Genomic DNA, 17,471 nt, shown 5'->3' on the forward strand with positions numbered 1-17,471 from the left:
CTATATAATAAAAATATTTTTTAATATTTTTTTAATCTACCAATATGGGGTATTAAGTAAATTTCAGGCCCACGTGAGAGATTGTAGGAGCAATTGTAGTCATGTGCTCAGTAATTTGTTTAGCCAGGGAAGTGAGTAAAAATGAGCAGGTAGGATTAAAAACAAGTACAAATTACTGCAGCACCGACTTAGTAATCTATCTTCTAAAACAGAGATCAAGAGGAAGTTGCTGGAGAAGCTTCTTGATGGGGTCAGTTTTCAGATGTGGGCTGAAGTGTGGGATTCATGTGATGGTCAAAGAGGAAGAAAGAGGCTGTAAGGATGACCAAGCAAAGGGTCACTGGTGAGGACCCAGTGCAGCATGGATAAAGGACAGCAAGTTGATTGGCTTTGTGGAATAGAAGCTGAGCTGAGAATATGACACTGGTCATATGTACACAGGTTTACTCTTTAGAAAGGCATCCACATGGACATTCTGTCACAAATACAAGTATTGTATATTAGTATCAATGCTTCTTATGATTGCTGATGGTTGACTGAAGTGGTCCCAGTGGGGTAAATATTGTTTGCTTGTAAAAGGTGTATATATTCCTGCTTCTCTGTACGAAAAACTCACCAGTGAACATGGCCCATGAAAATAGACTTAGGTCTGAAGTTAGACAATACTGCTCTCCTGCGACTTGCTGCAAGGCTCATTTTACCAGGTGTACAAAGTGGTGGCCAATATGTGAGGTGGAGGAAACTAGTAATAGTGCCAAAATTCTCATGCTCTTATCAAAGTTCTCATGCTCTTATCAAAGTTTTAATATTCATATCAGAACATAGAATGAATACCAGTGATAATGCCAGTGTTCTTAAGATGTTTGATCAAAAAGGAACTGGATTCTCCCACTCCTGCCAGGCACCACGAGTCCATTGACCTTGCCCTCACCAGCACAGGAAAGCTCCAACTGCCTTTGGAAATGTATGGAAAAGTCTATTCATGAGCCCTGGTTCCCAGTTTCCCACTGGAACTTACTGTTTCTCATGGAACTTACAAAATATCTATTAGTATAGGAGTTCAAAGACATCTTTTTAAACTCAAAATATAAACAATAAAACCTAGGTACTGTATCAAAATATTGTAAAGTAGTTATGAGGTAGATGCAAAATATTTATGGGAGTCAGCATAAGCCAATTTAGCATAAACCAATTTAGTCAGAGTTTGCTTGTTCTGGAGAAAAGAAACGTAAATTACCAGAAATCTACATGAGAATGTTTATCAAACTGATTTGATGGTGATGAACCACAAGGGACAGAGCTTGGTAAACTACAAGAGACTGATTTATGTCAATATTTTCACATTGAGAGAGACCTTCAAGATGGCGGAGGAGTAAGACGTGGAGATCACCTTCCTCCCCACAAATACATCAGAAATACATCTACATGTGGAACAACTCCTACAGAACACCTACTGAACTCTGGCAGAAGACCTCAGACTTCCCAAAAGGCAAGAAACTCCCCATGTACCTGGGTAGGGCAAAAGAAAAAAGAAAAAGCAGAGACAAAACAATAGGGATGGGACCTGCACCAGTGGGAGGGAGCTGTGAAGGAGGAAAGGTTTCCACACACTAGGAAGCCCCTTCACTGGTGGAGATGGGGGGGAAGCTTTGGAGCCACGGGGGAGAGCGCAGCAACAGGGGTGCAGAGGGCAAAGTGGAGAGATTTCCACACAGAGGATCGGTGCCGACCAGCACTCACCAGCCTGAGAGGCTTGTCTGTTCCCCTGCCAGGGCGGGCGGCGGCTGGGAGCTGAGGCTCCAGCTTCAGAGGTCAGACCCCAGGGAGAGGACTGGGGTTGGCTGTGTGAACACAGCCTGAAAGGGGCTAGTGCGCCACAGCTAGCTGGGAGGGAGTCCGGGAAAAAGTCTGGAGCTGCCGAAGAGGCAAGAGACCATTGTTTCATGGTGCGTGAGGAGAGGGGATTCAGAGCACCACCTAAACGAGCTCCAGAGACGGGCACGAGCCATGCCTATCAGCGCGGACACCAGAGATGGGCATGAAACTCTAAGGCTGCTGCTGCAGCCACCAAGAAGCCTGTGTGCAAGCACAGGTCACTATCCACACCTCCCCTCCCGGGAGCCTGTGCAGCCTGCCACTGCCAGGGTCCTGTGATGCAGGGACAATTTCCCCGGGAGAACACATGGCGCACCTCAGACTGTTGCAATGTCATGCTGGCCTCTGCCGCCACAGGCTCGCCCCGCATTCCGTACCCCTCCCTCCCCCCGGCCTGAGTGAGCCAGAGCCCCCGAATCAGCTGCTTCCTTAACCCCGTTCTGTCTGGGCAAAGAACAGACGCCCTCAGGCGACCTACACGCAGAGGCGGGGCCAAATCCAAAGCTGAACCTCAGGAGCTGTGCGAACAAAGAAGAGAAAGGGAAATCTCTCCCAGCAGCCTCAGGAGCAGCGGATTAAATCCCCACAGTCAACTTGATGTACCTGCATCTGTGGAATACCTGAACAGACAACGAATCATCCCAAATTGAGGAGGTGGACTTTGGGAGCAACTGTAGACTTGAGGTTTGCTTTCTGCATCTGATTTGTCTTGGGTTTTATGGTTATCTTAGTTTAGTATTTAGAGTTTATTTTCATTGGTAGATTTGTTTATTGATTTGGTTGCTCACTTCCTTTTTTTTCTCATATATATAGGTATATATATCTTTTTCCTTTTTCTCTTTTTGTGAGTTTCTATATGTATGCTTCTTTGTGTGATTTTGTCTGTATAGCTTTGGTTTTACCATTTGTCCTAGGGTTTCTTTTTTTAGTATAGTTTTTAGTGCTTGTTATCATTGGTAGATTTGCTTATTGGTTTGGTTGCTCTCGTCTTTCTTTCTTTCTTCTTTTTATGACTTTTAAATTTTTTTATTTTTAATAATTTTTTTATTTTAATAACTTTATTTTATTTTATTATTTTTTTCTTTCTTTTTTTCTCTCCCTTTTCTTCTGAGCCATGTGGCTGACAGCATCTTGGTGCTGTGGCTGGGTGTCAGGCCTGTGCCTTTGAGGTGGGAGAGCCGAGTTCAGGACATTGGTCCACCAGAAACCTCCCAGCTCCACGTAATATCAATCGGCGAAAGTTCTCACAGAGACCTCCATCTCAATGCTGAGACCCAGCTCAACTCAATGACCAGCAAGCTACAGTGCTGGACACCCCATGCCAAACAACTAGCAAGACAGGAACACAACACCACCCATTAGCAGAGAGGCTGCCTAAAATCATAATAAGGTCACAGACACCCCAAACACACCACTGGCCATGGTCCTGCCCACCAGAAAGACAAGATCCAGCCTCATCCACCAGAACGCAGGCACCAGTCTCCTCCACCCGGAAGCCTACACAACCCACTGAATCAACCTTAGCCACTGGGGGCAACACCAAAAACAACGGGAACTGTGAACCTGCAGCCTGTGAAAAGGAGACCCAAAACACAATAAGTTAAGCAAAATGAGAAGACAGAGAAACACACAGCAGATGAAGGAGCAAGGTAAAAACCCACCAGACCAAACAAATGAGAGGAAATAGGCACTCTACCTGAAAAAGAATTCAGAGCAATGATAGTAAAGATGATCCAAAATCTTGGACCTAGAAGAACTAAAGAGCAAACAAACATTGATGAACAACACAATAAATGAAATTAAGAATTCTCTAGAATGAATCAATAACAGAATAACTGAGGCAGAAGAACGGATAAGTGACCTGGAAGGTAAAATAGTGGAAATAACTACCACAGAGCAGAATAAAGAAAAAAGAATGAAAAGAATTGAGGACAGTCTCAGAGACCTCTGGGACAACATTAAACACACCAACATTTGAATTATAGGGGTCCCAGAAGAAGAAGAGCAAAAGAAAGGGACTGTGAAAATATTTGAAGAGATTATAGTTGAAAACTTCCCTTATATGGGAAAGGAAATAGTAAATCAAGTCCAGGAAGCACAGAGAGTCCCATACAAGATAAATCCAAGGAGAAACATGCCAAGACACATATCAAACTATCAAAAACTAGATACAAAGAAAAAATATTAAAAGCAGCAAAGGGAAATGCAACAAATAACATTCAAGGGAATCCCCATAAGGTTAACAGCTGATCTTTCAGCAGAAACTCTGCAAGCCAGAAGGGAGTGGCAGAACATATTTAAAGTGATGAAAGGGAGAAACCTACAACCAAGATTACTCTACCCAGCAAGGAGCTCATTCAGATTTGAAGGAGAAATTAAAACCTTTACAGACAAGCAAAAGCTAGAAGAATTCAGTACCACCAAATCAGCTTTACAACAAATACTAAAGGAACTTCTCTAGGCAGGAAACACAAGAGAAGGAAAAGACCTACAAAAACAAACCCAAAACAATTAAGAAAATGGTAATAGGAACATATATATCGATAACTACCTTAAATGTAAATGGATTAAATGCTCCAACCAAAAGACATAGACTGGCTGAATGGATACAAAAACAAGACCCGTATATATGCTGTCTACAAGAGACCCACTTCAGACCTAGGGACACATACAGACTGAAAGTGAGGGGATTAAAAAAAGATATTCCATGCAAATGGAAATCAAAAGAAAGCTGGAGTAGCAATTCTCATATCAGACAAAATAGACTTTAAAATAAAGACTTTTATAAGAGACAAAGAAAGACACTACATAATGATCAAGGGATCAATCTAAGAAGAAGATATAACAATTGTAAATATTTATGCACCCAACATAGGAGCACCTCAATACATAAGGCAAATGCTAACAGCCATAAAAGGGGAAATCGACTGTAACACAATCATAGTAGGGGACTTTAACACCCCACTCGCACCAATGGACAGATCATCCAAAATGAAAATAAATAAGGAAACACAAGCTTTAAATGATACATTACACAAGATGGACTTAATTGGTATTTATAGGACATTCCATCCAAAAACAACAGAATACACATTCTTCTCAAGTGCTCATGGAACATTCTCCAGGTTAGATCATATCTTGGGTCACAAATCAAGCCTTGGTAAATTTAAGAAAATTGAAATTGTATCAACTATCTTTTCCGACCACAACGCTATGAGACTAGATATCAATTACAGGAAAAAATCTGTAAAAAATACAAACACATGGAGGCTAAACAATACACTACTAAATAACCAAGAGATCACTGAAGAAATCAAAGAGGAAATCAAAAAATACCTAGAAACAAATGACAGTGAAAACACGATGACCCAAAACCTATGGGATGCAGCGAAAGCAGTTCTAAGAGGGAAGTTTATAGCAATACAATCCTACCTCAAGAAACAAGAAACATCTCAAATAAACAACCTTACCTTACGCCTAAAGCAATTAGAGAAAGAAGAACAAGAAAACCCCGAAGTTAGCAGAAGGAAAGAAATAATAAAGATCTGATCAGAAATAAATGAAAAGAAATGAAGGAAACAATAGCAAACATCAATAAAACTAAAAGCTGGTTCTTTGAGAAGATAAACAAAATTGATAAACCATTAGCCAAACTCATCAAGAAAAAAAGGGAGAAGACTCAAATCAATAGAATTAGAAATGAAAAAGGAGAAGTAACAACTGACACTCCAAAAATACAAAGGATCATGAGAGATTACTACAAGCAACTATATGCCAATAAAATGGACAACCAAGAAGAAATGGACAAATTCTTAGAAAAGCACAACCTTCTGAGACTGAACCAGGAAGAAATAGAAAATATAAACGGACCAATCACAAGCACTGAAATTGAGGCTGTGATTAAAAATCTTCCAACAAACAAAAGCCCAGGACCAGCTGGCTTCACAGGCGAATTCTATCAAACATTTAGAGAAGAGCTAACACCTATTCTTCTCAAACTCTTCCAAAATATAGCAGAGGGAGGAAGACTCCCAAACTCATTCTACGAGGCCACCATCACCCTGATACCAAAACCGGACAAAGATGTCACAAGGAGAGAAAACTACAGACCAATATCACTGATGAACATAGATGCAAAAATCCTCAACAAAATACTAGCAAGCAGAATCCAACAGGACATTAAAAGGATCATACACCATGATCAAGTGGGGTTTATCCCAGGAATGCAAGGATTCTTCAATATATGCAAATCAATCAATGTGATACACCATATTAACAAATATAAGGATAAAAACCATATGATAATCTCAATAGATGCAGAAAAAGCTTTTGACAAAATTCAACACCAATTTATGGTAAAAACCCTACAGAAAGTAGGCACAGAGGGAACTTAAGTCAACATAATAAAGGCCATATATGACAAACCCACAGCCAACATCGTTCTCAATGGTGAAAAACTGAAACCATTTCCGCTAAGATCAGGAACAAGAGAAGATTGCCCACTCTCACCACTATTATTCAACATAGTTTTGGAAGTTTTAGCCACAGCAGTCAGAGAAGAAAAAGAAATAAAAGGAATCCAAATCAGAAAAGAAGAAGTAAGGCTGTTACTGTTTGCAAGTGACATGATACTATACACAGAGAATCCTAAATATGCTACCAGAAAACTACTAGAGCTAATCATTGAATTTGGTAAAGTAGCAGGATACAAAATTAATGCACAGAAATCTCTTGCATTCCTATACACTAATGATGAAAAATCTGAAAGAGAAATTAAGGAAACACTCCCATTTACTATTGCAACAAAAAGAATAAAATACCTAGGAATAAACCTACCTAAGGAGACAAAAGACCTGTATGCAGAAAACTGTAAGACATTGATGAAAGAAATTCAAGAGGTTACAAACCGATGGAGAGATATACCATGTTCTTGGATTGGAAGAAGCAACATTGTGAAAATGACTGTACTACCCAAAGCAATCTACAGATTCAATACAATCCCTATGAAACTACCAATGGCATTTTTCACAGAACTAGAACAAATGTACAGTTTTCCACCCTCATTTTGTCCCTTAGCATTATGTTAAAAATTTTCAACTTATCATGTGATTGAAATTTTGGGGGTTAAAATTGTCTTAAATGCAGTATGGTACTGGCACAAAAACAGAAATATAGATCAATGGAACAGGAGAGAAAGCCTAGAGATAAACCCACACACATATGGTCACCTTATTTTTGATAAAGGAGGCAAGAATATACAGTGGAGAAAAGACAGCCTCTTCAATAAGTGGTGTTGGAAAAACTGGACAGCTCCATGTAAAAGAATGAAATTAGAACACTCCCTAACACCACACACAAAAATAAACTCAAAATGGATTAAAAACCTAAATGTAAGGCACTATAAAACTCTTAGAGGAAAACATAGGCAGAACACTCTATGACATAAAGCACAGCAATATCCTTTTTGACCCACCTCCTAGTGAAATGGAAATAAAAACAAAAATAAACAAATGGGACCTAATGAAACTTAAAATCTTTTGTATAGCAAAGGAAACCATAAACAAGATGAAAAGACAACCCTCAGAATGGGAGAAAGTATTCGCAAATGAAGCAACTGACAAAGGATTAATCTCCCAAATTTACAAGCAGCTCATGCAGCTCAATATCAACAAAACAAACATCCCCATCCAAAAATGGGCAGATCTAAATAGACATTTCTCCAAAGAAGATATACAGATTGCCAACAAACACACAAAAGGATGCTCAACATCACTAATCATTAGAGAAATGCAAATCGAAACTACAGTGAGGTATCACCTCACACCAGTCAGAATGGCCATCATCAAAAAATCTACAAACAGTACATGCTGGAGAGGGTGTGGAGAAAAGGGAACCCTCTTGCGCTGTTGGTCGGAATGTAAATTGATACAGCCACTATGGAGAACAGTATGGAGGTTCCTTAAAAAACTAAAAATAGAACTACCATATGACCCAGCAATCCCACTATTGGGCATATACCCTGAGAAAACCATAATTCAAAAAGAGACATGTACCACAATATTCATTGCAGCTCTATTTACAATAGCCAGGACATGGAAGCAACCTAAGTGTCCATCAACAGATGAATGGATAAAGAAGATGTGGCACATATATACAGTGGAATACTACTCAGCCATAGAAAGAAATGAAATGGAGGTATTTGTAGTGAGGTGGATGGAGTTAGAGCCTGTCATACAGAGTGAAGTAAGTCAGAAAGAGAAAAACAAATACCGTATGCTAACACATATATATGGAAACAAACAAACAAAAAATGGTCCTGATGAGTCTAGTGGCAGGACAGGAATAAAGACGCAGACGTAGAGAATGGACTTGAGGACACAGGGAGTGGGAAAGGTAAGCTGAGACCAAATGAGAGAGTGGCATGGACATATATACACTACCAAATTGTAAAATAGCTAGCTAGTGTGAAGCAACCACATGGCACAGGGCTATCAGCTCTGTGCTTTGTTATCACCTAGAGGGGTGGGATAGGGAGAGTGTGAGGGAGACGCAAGAGGGAGGAGATGTGGAGATAGATATATATGTATAGCTGATTCACTTTGTTATACAGCAGAAACTAACACTCCATTGTAAAGCAATTATACTCCAATTAAGATGTTAAAAATAAATATAAAAAAATTTTTCACATAAAAATGTATTTTTTAAATACATAAAAATATATTTAATATATATTCAGATATATTAAATATTTATATATTATGTATAGTTAACAGATACATATTACATTTCAATGGATATAATCAGAACAAACAGAACAAAAGAATTACAAAAGTTGTGTATGTTCATTGAGAGTGTGTTTATAGGCGACTGATTTAGAGACATGTTAGTGCACTGGTAGCTGCTTGTTAAAATTTTGCAGCCATAATTAAACAAAAAGTTATGAGCAAAATAGTGATACTCCAAACCAAAATGGCTCTGTGTTCACCTTGAACAAACAGTATGTGTATTTTTATGAAACTTCACCGCGTAAGTATATATTCTGAAAGAGTTGTGCTTCCAGTATTGTAGAGTAGGTTTCTAATCTAACAGCTTGACTGTCTGACAGATAACAACTATAAAGTCTGAGCAACAACAAAAAAGTCAGTCTGAGGGCTCTGGAGACTGTAGCAAAGCAAAAAGAGAGTCACAGTTTGGAAAAGGAGACTGCCAATGCCCTGCAGCAGTTTTACCCTGCAGGCAATCATGGTGTTGGCAGAAGGGGTTAAAACTGCAGTTGAAATCCTCCGCCTCTCTGCCAAGGGGATTTAGAAAGAGGAGGCTTGGGCAGCTAGGAGCACTGGAGGATGATGGGGGAACTCCAGAAACAAGAGAAGCAGAGGAGGAAATGTCAAAATCTGCATATACACTTTGCCCAAGACCCTGGCAGACACTGAACCATACATGCAGAGTCACCACCAGGGCAGCCAAGCTTTCATTTTACGTTTTGAGTTTAAACAAGTTAATTGCTTTCTAAAGAAAATAAAAAGAATACTTTTTGAAGGAATATAACAGAATTGAGAATCTCCCACAGCATAGTATTAACATGCCAAAGACACAACCGTAAATTATTTAACATATGAAGAATCAGGAAGATATATATATATTTTAAATTTTATTTATTTATATTTATTTTTGGCTGTGTTGGGTCTTCGTTTCTGTGCGAGGGCTTTCTCCAGCTGTGGCGAGTGGGGGCCACTTTTCACCGCGGTGCGCGGGCCTCTCACTATCACGGCCTCTCTTGTTGCGGAGCGCAGGCTCAGTAGTTGTGGCTCACGGGCCTAGTTGCTCCGCGGCATGTGGGATCTTCCCAGACCAGGGCTCGAACCCGTGTCCCCTGCATTGGCAGGCAGATTCTTAACCACTGTGCCACCAGGGAAGCCCAGGAAAATATTTCTAAGGGAAAGAACAATTGACAGATGCCAACTCCAAGATAATGTAGACATTGGTACTGTCAGAAAAGAATTTTAACGGGACTATTATAACTATGCTCATCAGGTAAAAGAAAATATGCTTGTAACAAATGAAAAAATAGGCAATCTCAGCAGAGAATTAGAAAATCTTAATAAGTTTTTTTTAAATTAGGGAAAAAGGTGAAGTGAAAACAAATGTGTGAAAAGTTGTGCATAATCCTGGATGTGCAATGGTAGTGTGACAGGCATGTGATGACTATCTGTCATGGGTGTCCTGAGTCACAAAGAAATGGGAACTGCTGTATTAAACAGTAAGAAACTACTGACTTTTTTCTTGGTTGGTTGTTTGGGTTTGTTTTTAGGAGGAGACTGTCACATTCAAGACTGGGACTTCAAAAAAAATCGTATTAAAAGGTATGTAGATGATTGAAGAAAAAGTAGACCATAGATGGGGTACCCCCCAAAAAAAGGAAAAAAATGTTTATAGCAAATGTAACAAAATTTTAGGATTGTTATTATGTAAAGTACCATAAACTTGATAAGGAATATAGCAAGATATCAAAGAATAATAGACAAAAGACATAGGCTTACAATTCCTAAAAGAAAAAATAATAATTGGTAAGGAAATGCAACCAAAAAGCTGGTCTTGCTATTATTCAAGGAAATGCAAACTGAAATAATGATATCACTTTGCTAATTAAATTAGCAAAGCTTTGATGATAATATTTAGTTCAAATTGAGGGCATAGGAAAGTTATGTATTCATATATTATGTACAAAACTTTATATAAAACAGTATAACTGAATTGAAAAATAATTGACAATATGTATCAAGAGCTATAAGAGTATTAATATAATTAATTCTAGCAATACCAATTTTGGATATTTAGGAAATAACCTCAAACATCAAAAAGCTACATAAATGAAGTTGTTCTTTCATCACCAAGTAACTTATAATAGCAAAAAAATAAATAACAAGGTAATTACACATACTATATATAAAATAGATAATCAACAAGGACCTACTTACTGTATAGCACAGGTAACTCTACTTAATATTCTGTAATAACCTATATGGGAAAAGAATCTGAAAAAGAATGGATATATGTATATGTATAACTGAATCACTTTGCTGTACACCTGAAACTAACAACATTGTAAGTCAACCATACTCCAGTATAAAATAAAAATTAAATTAAATTTTAAAAAAGGTAATGCTGAGAAAAAGGTCCAGTAATAGATAAATTTTTATGTAAATTAGGATGCATGCATAAGATGGAAAGTTGTACAGTCATCAAAATGTTATCATTATGAACAGTATGTAGCAAAATTGAAAAATATTATGAGTGAAGAAAGCAGTCAATGATATGTATAATATAATAATAATTCTTTTAAAAATACATTAAAAAATAAACCAAATTAAGATTGTAATTGTGTGAGGGTAGTGGGCTTTTGGGGTTATGATTTTCTCCTCTAGTTTTAAACCACTCATGTGCTTAAAATTATAATTTTAAAAACAGTCTAGGCAAGGGTTTATAAGGCTTGGGAATGGAGTGGGAATAACAAGAAAGGCATGGATTCAGAGGTGAAGAGGAGGTCAGATAGCGAGCTTTTGGCACCTTGATTATGTGTGGGCTGTGGGAGAGGGCGGTATCAAAGGTATTCAGTGACTTCAATCTTGGGTGATTAGGAGAAACTGATTCCAGGATCCAAAATAAGGAACACAGGAATCAGCAAGTACAGAAGGGAAGAGCATGGAACCTATCTCAGGTGTGTTCAGTCTGAGGTCAGACGTCTTAATCCACAGACAACTGGAAATGAGAGAAGTCAAACAGAGAAGGCATGACACCCATTCCCATGGAGTGAACTGCTGAGTTCCTGAAATGGAATGAGGTTACCAAAGAAGAGTGGAGAGAAAGAGGCAGAGGACAGAACTTCAGCTAGGGGTAAGAATAACAACAAGGAAGGACAGTAGAACGAAAACAAGGTTCACTAAACTTAGAGTTAAAGAACAGGTCCAAGTCCCAGTGTCATCAGCTAGACAAATGCAGTGGCTGGTTACACTGGTGGTCCCCGGTGAGCCTCACTTCCCTTCCCCTTGAGCATGGCCTGGGTCTGTGACTTGCTCCAACCAATGGAATATGGTGGAAGTCATCCTGTGCCAGTTCTGGACTTAAACCTTAAGAAGCCTTTTGTTCTTTGGGGTGCTCTGAGCCACCATATAAGAAATCCAGTTACCCTTCTGGAGAACCCATAGAGAGAGTAGCCCTGAGACTACATGGGGAGAGAGAGACCCAGCTATTTCAGCATCCCAGCTGAGGCCAGCCTTTTAGCTGTCCCCAGCCAGGTGCCAGACATGCAAGCGAGCCATCTAAGACATTCCAGCCCCCATCTGATGCAGCTTCATGAGAAATCCCAAGAGAGACCAAAAAAAAAAAAGAGCTGTCCAGCTGAGCCCCCATCCACCCACATAACTGTTTGAAATAATAAATTGTCTGTTTCATACCACTGAGTTTGAAGTGGTTTGTTATACAGCACTAGATAACTGAAACCACAAGTTAATCAAAACTTACCCTACCCTAAGTTTTCTTGCCTGCAAAACCAGTTAATAACTCTATCATTCTGATAATAGGTTTGCCATAACGGTCAAATGAGATAATGTGTCCAGTGATTCTAAAGTGTTTCCATTAAAGCACCGCTGGTGGCAGAGGACAGCAAATGACACACGTCTGGGATCTGGAAGGTGTGGCTGTTTCTTGAAAGATTTATGGTTTCATATTAAACATCATAGCCAGTTTTGCATTCTCCACGTATTTTCTCCAGTTCCATGCACCCTGGTTATCCTGTGTCTTCACATCCTCCTACTGCGTCATGGTGAAGCCTCGGGGTAAGAATACCCAGTTTGAAAGATGTAGGTGCATGTGAGCTGTGAATGTGCAATGAAGGAGAATCACTGGTGAGAGGAGACAGACAGGGAGTGGTCAAGAAAGGCAGAGGAGAACCAAGAAATTCCCAGGTCTTGGAAAGTGAAGGAGGTTTGTTTAACAATCAAATGCTGTTAAAAAGCCATCGGATTTGGCGACTGGTAAATTAATGATCTTCAAAATAATGATTTCTTTGGTAAGGAGGCAGGAGCTGGGGGTAGAATAAAAGTAGACAGAGTGGGTTCTTTGAGAACATTAGGAGGGAAAGGAAGAGGATATAAGTTCAGGAAGGAGTGGGGATCTAGAGAGGAATTTTGTTCTGTTACATCTTGTTTTGAAACACAAGAATGCTGCCCATGCTTTTAATGATGGGGAGAAAAGCAATGAAGAGAGGAAGAACTTGAAGGCTACAGGGAGAGGACTGATAAATACAAGATAAGGTTCAAGAAGAGGCAGGAGGCTTAGGATGGCTAAATACAAATAGAGGTAGAGGAGTCGACCTCAGGGAGGAGAAGGAAGAACCATCTCTGTAACGGGAGCGAAGGAGGAGAGGGCAGCAGAAGAAACAGACACTTAGACGTGGAAGAGAGAGGGAAAAAGTTCACGTTCTGCAGCTTCAGTAGGACACCAGGTCACCTGCAGAGAAGGGAAGCCTGGAGGCTCGAAGAGAGTGGGAAAGATTTAATGTATTGGAGGAAAGACAGAGGGAATCAGTTGGAGACAAGTAAAAACCCAAGCAGCAGTGAGAGTCTGGCTTAGGGTAGAGAAAATGAATTTATTGTGGCATCAATCATTGACCTCATTCAATGATGAGAGAGAGAGAGAGAGAGAGACAGAAACAGTGAGTATTTGCAGCAGTGGGGATTGAAAAGTCAGCTGTCGGGAGGGAGTGTGAGAGAGAAGACGCCTGTGCTACCAGAGCACCAGCGGCCAGGTGGAGAGTGATCCAGGCTGAATGTGTGTTCGGGGGCCTAGGGCCCAGGGTTGGGACGTGACGGACATGGAGAACACGCTCAGCTGAAGTGAGGGGTAGGAAACGCTCCATATAGTCAGAGGCATTTCATATTTGCAGTTGCACATTTTACCACTGTTAAAATTTGAACAGTTGCCGATAATGATGTGTTCCATCACTACTGTCTAGCTGTTAAGTCTGAGGGACTGAAGTAAAGAGTACAGTGAATGGGTTGAGGAAATTAAGACTAGTGGATTTGATGTGTCGTCTTATGGCTAGTGTCACGGTCAGGTTTATGTGTGAACTCGGCTTGGCTACAGTCCCCAGTTACTCAGTCAAGCACTGATCTAGGTGGTGTTGTGAAGGTACTTTGTAGCTGTGATTAAAGTCCACAATCAGTTAACTTTAACTGAGTCAGATTGTCCTAGATGATCAGATGGGCTGGATTCAATCCGTTGAAAGGCCTTGAGCTGTTCTGTGCATTCACCCTTCCAGTGTTAAGCAGGATGTGAAGACCTGATCCAGTGGAAATGTTCATCTTTCATTTAGTAGATATGAGAATGGTGGATTTGATTCAGGACTTGAGCTGAGATAAAAGAAACAAGAATCCTTCCTACTTCTCTCCCTATCCCTTTCTCTCTTCCGTGGGCCAATAAAATAGAACTCTGTTTGATAAGCAAATGTTTCCTGAGTCGCTCCTGTGAGCAGTTGGGCCTGAGGGGTAACAGAAGGACTTGAAATACTTCACAGAAAAGGTGGAAATTGTTCCCCAGCATTCCACTGACCAAACCCTGGTTTGATCCTTGCCTTTAGGAGTGTTAAGGAAGCTTTTAAACTTTCAATTCAAAACTGTGCATGACCTTTCTGGAATTAGAAATATATTGCTTCCATCAGCACTTCTCTGATGGCCAAAGGTGTGACAGGTCAGATGAAGCAAATAAATGTGAGAGAGATGATCCTGTGTTGTGTGTTGGGTCCCTGCCCCGGAGCCTCATGCAACATCCTCTTTGAGCATATGGTAGAGCTTTCCTATGTGAATGTAAGAGAGAACCTGATCCAGCCTGATATCTGCCCACTGCCAGCGCTCTGATTTGTCTGGGAATGACTGGCTTCGTGCCGGATGACAAGGCAGAAGCTCTGTGCATGTGAGCTAGGGAGCCTCTCTGGAGAGAACTTATCCAAAGGGAAGAGGGAGCCAGGCATGCTGACATGACCCACTGGGGAGTGCAGTGACTCCAAGGACACGCTATGTATTGTGTGTTGCTGGATTCTGATACCCCCCAGAACCTAAGCGGAGAGGGGATTGTTGGTAAGAACTAGAAGAGCTGTTATGTTAAAACTATAAATATTCAGATGTCAGAAAGTGTGGCTTTAGCAAATGTTACTGAAGTGGGAGGGAAGTTGTCCAGTTCAGTTTGCCATAAACCCCCCAACAGCCAGGCGTCGTTGGAAGGTCGGGGTGCTGGTGGTGGTGCAGTGAGTGGTGGCAGCGGACTCCCTGGAGTCCAGCTCTAAGCAGAGCAAGTGCAGGGCCAGCAGAAGGGAGCTTGTTGATGAGCACAGAACAGGCATTCCTGGGGACTCCCGGTGGTGCTTGGAAGCTCTCTGCAGGGGAGTAGAGAATAGCCTGTGACACGTGAAGCATCACTATTTCTATGACCCCAGCTCTACCACTATTTCTATGACCCCAGCTCTTTTTTTTTTTTTTTTTTGTTTCCTAAATTTTATTTAAGAATTCATACAAAATACTCCAGATAACTGAGTTTCAATCCTCATCTTCCTCCTCTTCTTCATCTTGATTAATCTGGAAGTAACGTAATTCGTAACTTTCTTTGCTGTTAGCAACTACGCGTAACCAATCACGGAGATTATTCTTCTTCAAATATTTTTTGGTGAGATATTTCAAATACCTTTTGGAAAAAGGCACCTCGGAAGTTACAGTGATCTTGCTTTTGCTTCTTTCGATTGTTACAACACCTCCTCCGAGATTCCCAGCTTTTCCATTCACTTTGATTCTTTCCTGAAGAAACTGCTCAAAATTGGCCGCATCCATGATTCCATCTTCTACAGGATGGGTACAGTCAAGAGTAAACTTCAGGACCTGCTTCTTTTTTTTGCCCCACTTCACCACAAGCTTTTTCACTGGCGCCATCGCCGCAGCGGAGGCGATCCCAGATGGGGAAGGTAAGGTCACATAAGGACTCAGAGAACCCAATGCTTGCATCTGGTGATGGATTCTTCTGCCACGTAAAGCTTAGCGTGCCAGCCAAGGACCAGAAGCATCACGTTGTCCATCATAATTCTTGTGCTCAGACTCTTTGTCAATCCTATGTATTTGTAGGTGTGGTTCAGTTAAGTGCCAGCCTGTCCTGGATACACTTCTTACTGTAAGCTTGTCTTTTTGACCAAGGAGATTGAGGCACAGCCACTTCCACTTTATTCTGCTGTTGGGTTGACTACATTCTGGTGACCTTAAATGCCCCTGTCTTTTTTCTTCCAAGTTTCTTGCTTATTATATTTATAATAACAGAGTTCATTGGGTATCACTCTGCTCTATGAAAGCCACTGCATCAATAATGCTCTTATGACCTGCTCTTATTACTATAAACATTGGCATTAAACGGGTGATGCCAACAGGTGAGTGGAGAGGCAGGGAAGGAGGAGGTACTGTCACCATGCACAGGAAGGACTCATCATGCCTTTCAGCTTGACATCTACGAAGAAGCATCAGTTCCTTTCCCTTTTTCCAGTGTATTCTCCACTTGCACGTAAGAAGTTATTCAAAGATGGTGACAGATTTCCCACGTGACCTTTACAGCTGCTAGTTTGATAAGACTTTTGGCTGCTTGCTGAAAAAAAAAAATTTCAGAGATGAATTGTCAGGACATTAGCTCCTCTTCCCAGCAGCTTTAGGAACATTCTGTACTTGATGTATGTGAGTGTGTAATACTGAAGAAATACAGTGTGAATATGCAGGAAACAGTAATACACTTTGCTGGCTGCCACAGCTCAAGGCTGCTGTCACTGGTCATAATGATTGAGGAGCAGTTTCCTAACCCCTCAGACTCTGAGAGATATCCCTGCAAAGAAAGCACCTGGGGAAGATTTTCTCTGACGATGTTTTTCCATAATAAGGAGTAAAATGTTTTCCATGAAGGGCAGGGGTTGAAGAAGCAGTGCATTCGAAGACCTCCTGAAAGGAACGTGTGGCTGCTCTCTCTTCTCTGAGCTCTTGGGAACTGGGGGCTCCGCTGGGGAACTTGTCCTCCTCCCATCCATCCAGGGACGTTGGCCCTTTGGTTCTAGGAGAGCAGGGCAGTGAGGGTAGAACCAAAACAGTGCTAAATGTTCACAGGAAAGGAGCTCTTTCGAGGTAAGAGCTTTCAGGTTATTGCAGATGGTGGGGGCAGTGCAGGTATGGTGACCAGAAGCTACTGAATTCCAACCTGCTGCCAGAACTTTCTCAGGGACTCTGACAAACTTAAAATCTAAATAACATATTGTGTTCTTTGCAACTGGAACATTTTGATGACTTCTCCTCAGCTCACACAGGAAAAGAGTCTATCACTACTGGGTCTTTTGTAAAAAGAGATTCTTCTAGAGAGAGAATTTGTTAACTGGCCAGATTTTGGTGTTTTTAAAAAAAAAAAAGCCTGACACTGACACTGATCCTGGTTTGCCGAGAAACAAGAAATTCTGTCTGCATTCTTTTCAGTGGGAGCTGAAATGTTTAACCACCTACATAATTCTCTTTCACATAAAAATGTTAAAG

General features: G+C 40.7%; 1 protein-coding gene across 1 annotated transcript; it reads right to left on the reverse strand.

Annotated features, from left to right (window-relative positions):
• Positions 1–15,408: 15,408 nt before the first annotated feature.
• LOC118890430 (60S ribosomal protein L22-like) lies at positions 15,409–15,857 on the reverse strand. Its single transcript, XM_036843279.1, has one exon. It carries the CDS (start codon positions 15,849–15,851, stop codon positions 15,465–15,467), a length of 387 nt encoding a protein of 128 aa, XP_036699174.1. The 5' UTR covers positions 15,852–15,857; the 3' UTR covers positions 15,409–15,464.
• Between the last annotated feature and the right edge of the window lie 1,614 nt (positions 15,858–17,471).

Source organism: Balaenoptera musculus, chromosome 2 (genome assembly GCF_009873245.2).
Source record: "Balaenoptera musculus isolate JJ_BM4_2016_0621 chromosome 2, mBalMus1.pri.v3, whole genome shotgun sequence".
In the NCBI taxonomy this organism is placed as follows: Eukaryota; Metazoa; Chordata; class Mammalia; order Artiodactyla; family Balaenopteridae; genus Balaenoptera; species Balaenoptera musculus.

Bases quoted from the DNA above. Each gene is read 5' to 3' on its own strand.
- LOC118890430 (XM_036843279.1), bottom strand. From the start codon at position 15,851: ATGGCGCCAGTGAAAAAGCTTGTGGTGAAGTGGGGCAAAAAAAAGAAG.